Source organism: Fukomys damarensis, unplaced genomic scaffold, assembly GCF_012274545.1.
Source record: "Fukomys damarensis isolate Sample0158 unplaced genomic scaffold, DMR_v1.0_HiC HiC_scaffold_17, whole genome shotgun sequence".
In the NCBI taxonomy this organism is placed as follows: Eukaryota; Metazoa; Chordata; class Mammalia; order Rodentia; family Bathyergidae; genus Fukomys; species Fukomys damarensis.
The window spans coordinates 45,199,042-45,209,387 of record NW_022900929.1 but is presented as its reverse complement, the minus strand read 5'-3'; the positions used below and the strand labels follow the sequence as shown (position 1 = coordinate 45,209,387).

Here is a 10,346-nt window from a genome sequence, read left to right as displayed (position 1 = left end):
CCGCCTCGCGGGCTCCCACTTCCGCGCCGCGGCGGCCGCCTGGACCCTGGGGTCCCCGCCTGCCGCTGTCAATCTCAGTCGCATCAAGGTCGTCCTCAGCCTGCGGCGAAATACAACGCGTGGCTTCTCCTTTCGGGACCGCCACTTGATGACAAATAATCGTGAGCTGATCCACGATACGAATGGATCTATTATAGCCCGTTATTAAAAAGTTAAATTTTCTGGGCCAGGGATTTAGCTCAGTGTTGCTGCGCCTGCCTGGCAAGCGTAAGGTCCTGAGATCCATTCCCCATAACCCCCCAAAAAAGCGGGGGAGGCGGGGATTTAGCTCAGTGTTTCTGCCTCCTCCCTCGCAAGCACAAGGACCCAAATTCGATCCCTGGTACAAAAAACAAACAAAATTAATTTTCTGTCCCCAGGCACACAGTAACTTTGTGTAGCCACTGTAGCTGTTAGTTGTTACTCTTATCCACATAAAGAAACTGGGGCATGCGGGGAGGGTGGAGCGGGTGAAGGGAGGGCAGCGGTATGGGGAAAAAATGAGAACCAAGATCTGTCATGTAAAGGTACAAGATCCATAAAGGTACAAGATGAATGTAACTGTACTGTATACTTAAAAGGTGCCAATAAACTCAATAAGATAAAAAGAAAATCATACTGGAAAAAAAAAAAAAAAAATTGGGGCATGAAGTAGCTCAAAGCCAGATGCATAGAATCTAGTTGAATATCCACAATCCCAAGTACTCTTTTCTGTTGTTGTTTGTTTTTGTTTTCCTTATTTTCTTTTTCAAGTACTTTTTAGTGATCCACCAGAAGCAAGATTCTCAGCCTGCTAAGGCTTGGATGACTGTCCTCTTTTTGCGTGTTAAAGGCTTAGTGTCTGGGGCAACATGATTGGAAGTGATTATGGGAAGTCCTCGGGTCACCAAGGATGTACCTTCAGAGGACAGCATGGACCCACTCTCTTCCTCTCTGCTTCCTGGCTCATCAAGTAAGCAGTTTGTTTTGCCATGTGCCTGCACTGCGATGTGCCACACTCATCAGAGACCCAAGGAATGGCACCACTCTACCTTGGCCTAGAACCTACAAAACTGTGAGCCAAAACAACCCTTTTTTCTTTATAAGCTGATTGCCTCAGGTACTGCATTACAGTAACAGGAAGTTGACTGGTATACAGCTCACACAAACTTCTGATTTCACCAGATTCTCAAATTCTCCACAATATAAGAGTCATGGACTCTGAAGAATGCTCCGGTTCTTTAATCTATAAATGATGCTCTGAATCTCTTCGTGGCATGACAGTGAGAAAGAAAATGTGGCCCTAGAACTGGCCTGACACTACTAGTGCTCAGCATTGTTTGAAGCTGGCTTGGTGCCTGCAGCTAGGCCAGGTTGTTCTCCTTCTGGACAACTACAGAACATCAGCGCTCACACGAGGTCCCTCCGAAGCTGCAGTACAGCGAATGAGCAAGTTCACTGCACGATCCAGACTAAGACAGAAAAAAGCAAGGTTACCGCCAGCATAAAATATCAATCATCCTTTTCTCTGGGCTAATGGGAGTGACTGCAGCTGTTCTACCCGTCACAGCTTCAGCTTGCTCCCTCTATTTTCCTTGTTGATAAGATTGGTTGGGAAACCCAGACAGAACTGTCCCTGCTTTCTAACACCACCAAACCTGCAGCAAACCTCTACATCCTCCCCACTCACACACTGGAGTCCAAACACAACGACAGGTTGGAACGTATGCTGCAAGATGCCCAGCTCCTCCAGGCTGTGCGTTTTCTCTGTTTTCTCCCCCATGGCTGTCAATGACCCTATCTTGCTCAACTACAGCTATGCTCTTGTGGTCTTTGGCTGGAAAGCACTAGCATCAGTGTCTTGAAAATACGCCTTTGAGACAGACCCTCGGAACATTCATACTTCCTCCTATTCCTGTCTCTCCTCTCATCTCAGAGTCCTGCCCAGGTTTCACCCCAGAAATCTAACTCAGAAACCGCTATATATGGTGCATTTTGGAGTTACGAGCTTTCAGCTTTGTTAGTCACTAAATTTCATCTTGGGGAAGTTATTTAATCTCTTTCTGTGTCTCCTTTTCCTCATAATAACACCCTTTCATACTCTTTTTTGGAAAAAAAACTTTATTTTTTTGAGACAAGTTCTTGCTATGTAGCTTAGGCTGCCTTGAACTTGCAGCAATCCTCCTGCTTCAGCCTCCTAAGTAAGTGTTGGGATTATAGGCATGCACCACCATACCTGGCTTCCCCTCCATACTCAAATGAGTTAATCATATTTATAATATTAAATCAGTCAATATATGTACATAAAGCACTTACAACATGCCTGCATACAGCAAAGGATCAATACAATCTATCCCTTTGTTTTGAAAATAAAGACCCCTTGTTCCTGAGACAGTGACCATTTTTCTCTGTCTCTATTCCCTTTGGTGACCAGAGCAGTAGCTCCATGGTTCAACCTAGTATCACCAATGTTCTTGGTAATGCTCTGTGGCCTTTATTGAAGTGTTTGGCAAGAAAAAAGAATAAAGCAATATTGCTTCAAAAATTAAACATCTTTGTCAGGTATGGTAGTGCATGCCTATAAGCACAGAACTTAGGAGGCTGAAGCAGGAGGATCTCCTCAAGGTTGAGGCCAGCCTGGGCTACACAATGAGTTCAAGGATAGCCTGAACTACTTACTGAGACCCTGTCTGAAAAAGTAAATAAATAAACATTCTTGGTGTCGAATCATTTTCTGGTATAGACATTTAAGCAAAATGTATTCCTTTTTGTTTAGTGTGGAGTAGGCCTGATGTAGATACAGATTTCAGTTTTTATCTTTAGTTCAAGAGCCTTTACACTAAACTACATCCATAGACCCTTTTTCTTTCTTTCTTTTTGGTACTGGGGCTAGAACTCAGGTCCTTGTGCTTGTGAGGCAGGCAGTGGAACCACTGAGCTAAATGCCCAGCACCTTTTCTTTTTTATTTTGAGACAGAGTCTCTGGGCTCCAACTTGCAGTCGTCCTATCTCAGCCTCCCGGAGTGAAGGAGTCTCAGGCATGCAGTACCACACCTGTCAGGTTTCAGAAATTGAGGAGAACACTGGATACCTTTTAATCTCTTCCTGTTGCTTCCAAAAAAGGTCTTTCACCGACATGTGCTCTTCCCGAAGTCGAAAGAGACTGTCTTCCAGTTCCTCCCGGTTCATCCTGCTCAAGGCTGGTTGGGTTTTTGTATTCTTACCTAGAGACCCAGGAGAGGGAAATTGGAGAATGTTCCTACATACAGTATTTTTGTTTTTATGAGACAGGGTCTTGCTATGTATTTTCTTTATCTTTTTGCTTTCTTTCTTTTTTTCTTTTTGTTGGTACTCGGGATTGAACTCGGGACCTTGCCGAACCACTGTGCTAAATCCCCAGCCCCCAGCCCTCTTTTTCTTTTTCTTTTCTTTGGAACTGGGGATCGAACTTGGGACCTTTTGCTTGCAAGGCAGGTGGCAGTATCACTGAGTGTGTTTTCTATTTTTGTATAATTTGGACCTAGACAAGGATTGTGCCACGGACTGCCTTCGTAGGAAAAGCACAAGAACACTTCTTGATTACTGGGAGCCATCTCATCGGTGTCTTACAGAAAATGTCCCCAAACTGCTTCCTTGGGAGGGAGCTGCTGCTTGATCCTGGCAAAAGACAGTCCAAATCAGGTAGCAATCATCTGAGAGCCCCAGAGCGCCAAAGAGCCCGAGCCCACCCGGAAGGAAAGGGGCTGAGAGGTCTGCACTGTACCCACCTTGGCCGCGACTACCATTTCTGCCGCTGCTCTCCCCAACCTGACCTTTGGAAATGACCGAGGAGGAGTAAATTGGGGGGAGGGGCCTGACTCGCAGCATTACACACTGCACATAATTAAGGTGGAAGTTTTGATTATTTTTGACATACACCTCTGAAACTATCATCACAATTAAGAACATATTTTCACCCCCAAGTTTCCTTGTGCTCTTTTGTAACCCATTCTGCTTCTCTCTGCAACAAATCCAACCACCAATTTTGTCTCCAGGCACACCAACTGATCCATTTTAGATCATGATAGATTACTTTTCATTTTTATAGAATTTTTAGCAGTTTTGTACACAAGACATGATCACATGATAGGGTGACTGTTTAAATTTTTTAACATTTATTACAGCCAGGCATGGTGGTGCACACCTGTAATCCCAGCATTTGGGAGGCTGAGGCAGGAGGATTGTCATGAGTTCAAGGCCAGCCTCAGCTACCAAGTGAGTTCAAAGCCAGCCTGGACTACATAGTGAGACTCTGTCTCAAGAAAACAACAACAACAACCACAAAACAAACAAAACCAAAACTATTATAGTAAAAGACACATTGCCTAATCCCTCTAAAAATTCTCCTGCTTGGGCCAGGGATTTAGCTCAGCGACGCAGTGCCGGCCTGGCATGCTTGATTGAGGTCCTGAGTTCAATCCCAGTTACAAAACAAAACAAAGCAAAACTCCTCCTGGCTTCAGAAGTCATTACTGCATCATTTTTGCCACTTCCTGAAGCAGTTTTGAAAAATTCTATTTCATGAGCGTCTAGTTGCTCTGTTGTGGCCGCCTTGATATCCCAAATCACAAAGAAACCCCAAAACAACAACAACAACAACAATGTGACTTAATGAGACCCTGCCTCAAAATTTAAAAAACACTCTTTTAACAAGCTGGGAATGTAGCTCAGTGTAACAGCCCAGAATTCAATCCCAGCACCTTCACTCCAAAAGAGAGTTTATAAATAAAGTGTTCAGAAGATTGAACACAAGAGGTAAAAGCAAAGCAGTCACGGTGAAGGCCAGCAAGATGCTCCACACCGGCAGAGTTGTTTTAATTCTCAAAGGCACCTGTCCTCAGGTACTAGGTTTGCCTTTCTTTTTTTTTTTAATCTTTTATTTCACCAGTATATGTTTGTGGTACACATTGATTACAGTCATCGTAGGGAGTTGGTACACGCACAGAACACATCTTAATTCTTTTTACCTCCTGCTTACCCCCCTCCTTCCTCCTGGTCCCTTTCCCATTTGCAACGTGGATTTACCTTTCCACAGAGATACTGAGTCCGAGTGTTTAACTGGCAGCTCTCCCAACGCGTGGTCCACCACAGGGGACATTGTCCCCATTCTCAAACTGTCAGAGCTCCCAGGGGACACAAATAAAGGAAAAGTCCGGTCAATTAGATGCAACTTCAGGGTAACTTTTCTAGGCCTCTCTTCAGTTGTAGGAGGAATTGCTTAGCTTTTTGTGATGGTATATGACATGTTATGTATTGGGGACAACTCTTAATGAAAAGGAAAAGTGTGGTGTGCGTTAATCTGGAAAGTTCTGTAGTCTATAATGAATGATTATTGAAAGCACATATTTTCTTGCTAGCACTGCCAAGAACATAACTCCCTATGTAACCTGTAAATGCTGCCAAGGACACACCTTGATATCTACCTTCAAGACTCCCTTCAAGGGCTTGAACCATCCTGGACGCAACATACCCTACATGATGCATTTCCCATGCAGCCCTGGTCTCAGGCCATCAGGTGCCTCACAAAGGCTTGGAGCTGGTGGTGAGGACCGGCACAAGGGTCTCTTGACTCTTCTTCCCTGGCCTCCAGTGCTGCTGCTGCAGGGACAGAGGGTAATATGGCTGACAGACAGGTGGGGCTCCAGTCCACAATAATGTCGGCCGTGAGCCGTTTTATTTCTCAGCCCAAGCAAATTCTTCCTTGCCTGACCCTGTCCCGAACTGATGCCCACTCCAGTACGTTTTCCTTATCTGCTTCTCCTTGGCAGACCCTTCCGTGAACTGATGCATACTGCAAATATGCGTGTCCCTTATTTAGCCGACCTCACCCTAAACTAATGTTTCTTACCCTGAGTTTGAACTTGCTGTAGATCAATCAGTAATAACGATATGGCATGTAACCAATCAACAGCTTCTGTACTAGTTTGTGCTTGCAAATCCTATATAAACTGTAGGCGGACACAAGACAGCCGCCCGGTTCTCTGAGGAATTAGCCCAAGCAGGCCCATCGACATAAAGTTTGCTTTCTGCCTCCAAGTTCTGGGTGCCTTTAGGTATTTCCTGTTTGCCGTTACATTAAGAGTAAGACTATGGACTGGGGATTTAGCTCAGTGGTGCCCCACTGCTTCTTAAGCGCAAGGTCCCAAGTTCCATCCCGGTACCAAAAAAAAAAAAAAAAAAAAGAGAGAGAGAGAGAGAGAGTCAGACTATGACAGTCGTGCCTGGTGGCACATGCCTAATCCTCCCTAGCACTTAGGAAGCTGACATAGCAAGATCACCATGAGTTTGAGGCCAGCCTGCACTACATAGTGAGTTCAGGCTCAGTCTGGAATACAGAGTGAGATCCTGTCTCAAAGAACAAAATAAAATTAAAATTAAAATTAAAAAAATAAAACGACAAAAGACTGAGACTTCGTATTGATTATTAATGATATTATTCATTCAAAGTGAAAATCAGTGGGCACGGTGGTCACACCTGTAACCCCATCACTCTGGAAAGCTGAGGCAGGAGGGTTAAAAGCTCAAGGCCAGACTAGCAAGAACCTTTCTCAAAATAAAAAAAAAAAAAAAGAAAAAAGAAAAAGAGGTTGAGGGGCCAGGGATTTAGCTCAGTGGTGCCACACCTGCTTTGCAAGCTCAAGGTCCTGAGTTCGATCCCTGGTACCAAAAAAAAAAAAAGAAGGGAGCTGGGGCTGTAGCACAGTGTCAAGGCCCTCAATTCAATCCTTAGTAATAAAAAATAAAATTTAAAAAATCAAATTTGTCTGAATAATTCATACATATCTTTTTGGATCAATTTTTATTTGTTTGTTTGTTTGTTTGTTTGATACCAGGGATCAAACTCGGGGCCTTGTGCTGAAGGGGAGAGGCAGTGGCACCACTGAGCTAAATCTCCAGCCACGGATCAATTTTTAAGTGCTGGGCTGGGGATGTAGATCAGAGGTAAAGGATTTGCTTAGTGAATGAGAGGCCACGGGTTCAGTCCCTGGTATTGTGAAAAAAAAGAGAGAAAATAACTTTTGTCCAATTATAAAATCGATGCCTACAATTTTGGATCAATTTTTAAGTGTCTGCTCATCCTGGAAGCCAAGTACCACCTCTTTCTCTGGAAATGGGTAATTATTATAGAAGGATAAGTTCGGCGGAAGATGGCAGGCAGCTAGATGAAGACTTATGAAGTCTATGGTGCAACAAGCAAGGAGCTAGAGGGCCACTGTTATCTATCTGAAAAATGTTTTTTTTCCTTCTCACTCTGCTCTTTTAATGAACTACGTGACTAGGACAGCAGCCAAGAAGCACCTGCAGACACTAACTATGTGCTCCAACTCCTTATAGGCCTGCGTCTAGTTTAAATAAGCTTGTTTTCTCCTATAAGTTGACCTTAGTTTGACTTGGACTAGTTTGAGACTTAGTCATTTTTGGCATTAAAAACTCCTGGACAAAGTCCTCTCGGCAATCCACTTCTGAGTTCCCTCTCAAATATTGGGAGCTATTTCTTTCTTTTTAATAAACAATTTTCCTGTCTATCTCATTTGTCTTTGACATCAATCTTCAACTTCATGAGATACAACCCAGATTATGCTATTACATTATCCCCTCTCCTTTCGATTTATAAAGACTGACTCCCCAGAAGCCGGTTTCTACTCTATGACCCAGGTCCCATAGCCATTGTGATAGAAACAGGGGGAGACAACGGACACAAACCAAGCCCATCGTATTCTGGCTAGAAATGGAACTGACTCTGCACATGAACAGATGTTAATGTAAGTGTGAGGGCTCTGGAGCAAACATTTTCCACTCTGTGTTTGAATCGGGATTTTTTTTTTTTTTTTTTTTTTTTTATGTGGTGATGCTGGGGATTGAACCCAGGGCCTTTGCAATTCCCAAATGTTTCTATTTTTTCTTTTGAGACAGATTCTTGCTAAATGGCTAAATTTCCCAGGCTGGGCTGAAATTTCTGATCGCCTTTCCTCAGCCCCCCGGAGCGCTGGGACCACAGCTGTGTGCCACACACCGGCCAGGAAATCCTGTCTGTAAGTCGACTCGTGCTTTGGTTGACATTATTTTTCATGGATGAGAGTGCACAGGCTCCTGTCCGTAGATACTGTGTACAAGTCGTCCATTGCTTCCAAATTTGTATGTCCAGCCTTGACCTTCAGGTCTGTGCAGTATCCCCATTTGCATGGCTGCACACAGCGATTTTGATTTCTCTCTCCAACTTGATCTTTTCCTAGTCTTTCCTTATATAGATTCTTATAAATGACGCGAGTATCCTAGCAGTACTGAAGTCTTGATTTCTCCCTTCCCCTCATCCCTTGGCATGTTGGCTCAGTCCTTGCTGCAAAATTAATCTACCTGGACAATTTAAAAAATTGCTTTTAACCCTTTGCCTATGAAAATATTTTGGGAAAAAACTTGCTTTGTATATTCAGTTTCTGAAAGATTAAAAAAAAAGTGCTTTGTGTTACGTTGAAGTCAGTATTCGTATAAACACTTATGTTGAACCGCTTATGTTTAGTGATGAAAACTATCCTGAATACGCTATCAGTGTCAGTTGAACATAGTGGAAGGGATTTTTTGATAGAGAAGAAAAGCAATCTTCTTAGCACAATAGTAACTATTAACTATAAAGGTTTTATCACTAAGCTGCTCATATCATGAACTTTAATGGCATAAATTTTGGAGCGCCAGGAATACTTTCCATGTTGGAACAGGTTTTTGTTTGTTTTTTTGTACTGGGAACTAAAGGGGCCTCGCGCTTGCCACGCAAGGGGCTGCTCCACTGAGCTGCGTCCCTGACCGCTGTCCACGTTGGTTACAGCTTTTCGCGTGTTTTCTAGCTCAGCATTCCTCGGCCAAGTCATTAAATAGGTTGGCTCGTCACTGTTTCTTCTCCGAGTCACACTGGATCATCACCGCGCGCTGTCACGGTGACAGTGCTACCCTCGCTCTTTAAAGCTCTCCCACCCGCCTGCATTGTCCTTTCCCTGAGTGACTCCGTGCCATGTTGAACTTTTCTTCCCAGCATGGGCCGTGGTTCCGGGATCAAAGCCGTCCTCTTCGGAGACTGGTAATGTCGCTCCTGTGTTAACACAGCGGTTCCTAGTTTGCCCTCACCGTTACTCTCTGTTAGTACAGGCAGTTACTGCTGCAGTATTAGAACACGAAAAGCCTTGGGACAAAGACATTTACCTGGGCAGAACACTTCGGCTTGACTCTGGAGTGTCTCCTTTTCATACGGAACGTTTCTGGGCCAGTTCCTCCCGGCTCTTATTGATTCATACGAAATGCTACTACCTTCACCTTGCAGTGTATGTGTAAATTAGAAAATGAAGAATGTGTTAGTGACATTCTATGAAATAAGCCTGGCCATGTGTTTTTCTCTAAAAAAAAAAAATTAATTACCCACCTCCCTGCTGTTATTGAAGCAGCCTGTATGTCCTTCCTCAACTACCATGATATTTTCCTAATGCTTTCCCCTTCTTTCTCTTGTATACCCCATCATTGTTCCTAAAATACCCAAAAGTAAAGTAATTAATTATAGTATTTTCTGCTTAAAAGTTCTCAATGGCTGGGCATGGTGGCACAAGCCTGTAATCCCAGCACACAGGAGGCTGAGGCAGGGGGGTCCCTGTGGATTCCAGGCCAGCCTGGGCTATACAGTGAGTTCAAGGCCAGCCTGAACTACCTACCAAGACTGTGTCAGAAAACTGAAACAGCCTGGGGATTTAGCTTAGTGGTTCTGCTGCCTGCCTTGCAAGCACAAGGACCCAAATTCGATCCTCAGTACAAAAAAAAAAAAAAAAAAAAAAAAAAACCGAAACAACACTGTATTGCTTCTCCAGAGTGAGAAACCGAAAGAAAGTGGAAATAAAGACTAAGATGGGTAATAGATATTAGCAAATGGGAAGAAAATGTTCAAATGGGAAAGAGAACAAAGGAGGGGAGAGAGAGAAAGGAAGGAAAGGACAAGAAAAAAAAAACCGAAACAACACTGTATTGCTTCTCCAGAGTGAGAAACCGAAAGAAAGTGGAAATAAAGACTAAGATGGGTAATAGATATTAGCAAATGGGAAGAAAATGTTCAAATGGGAAAGAGAACAAAGGAGGGGAGAGAGAGAAAGGAAGGAAAGGACAAGAAAAAAAAGTAAAAATAGAAAAAATGGAAACAAAGCTTTAGTATATAGGGAGGAGAGGGGCCTGCAAGGAGAGGGAGGAATGGGAAAAAAAGAAGAGGCAGGATATATCATGTACAGGTGCAAATTCCCTATGGTGAGTGTGATCATTAC

At 43.6% G+C, this 10,346-nt stretch overlaps 1 protein-coding gene across 1 annotated transcript in view; it reads right to left on the bottom strand.

Moving 5' to 3' along the window:
• Positions 1–5,654, bottom strand: part of Rpgrip1 (RPGR interacting protein 1) — a 56,480-nt gene extending 50,826 nt beyond the window's left edge. The window contains exons 1-4 of the mRNA XM_033765063.1: positions 5,528–5,654; positions 5,083–5,180; positions 3,110–3,242; positions 1–100 (exon numbers count right to left, since the gene is read on the bottom strand). The exon at positions 1–100 is cut by the window's left edge and continues 121 nt beyond it. Coding sequence (XP_033620954.1) covers positions 1–100; positions 3,110–3,242; positions 5,083–5,180; positions 5,528–5,541 — 345 coding nt within the window. The 5' untranslated portion in view covers positions 5,542–5,654. The remainder of the gene's footprint in view (positions 101–3,109; positions 3,243–5,082; positions 5,181–5,527) is intronic.
• Positions 5,655–10,346: the final 4,692 nt, after the last annotated feature.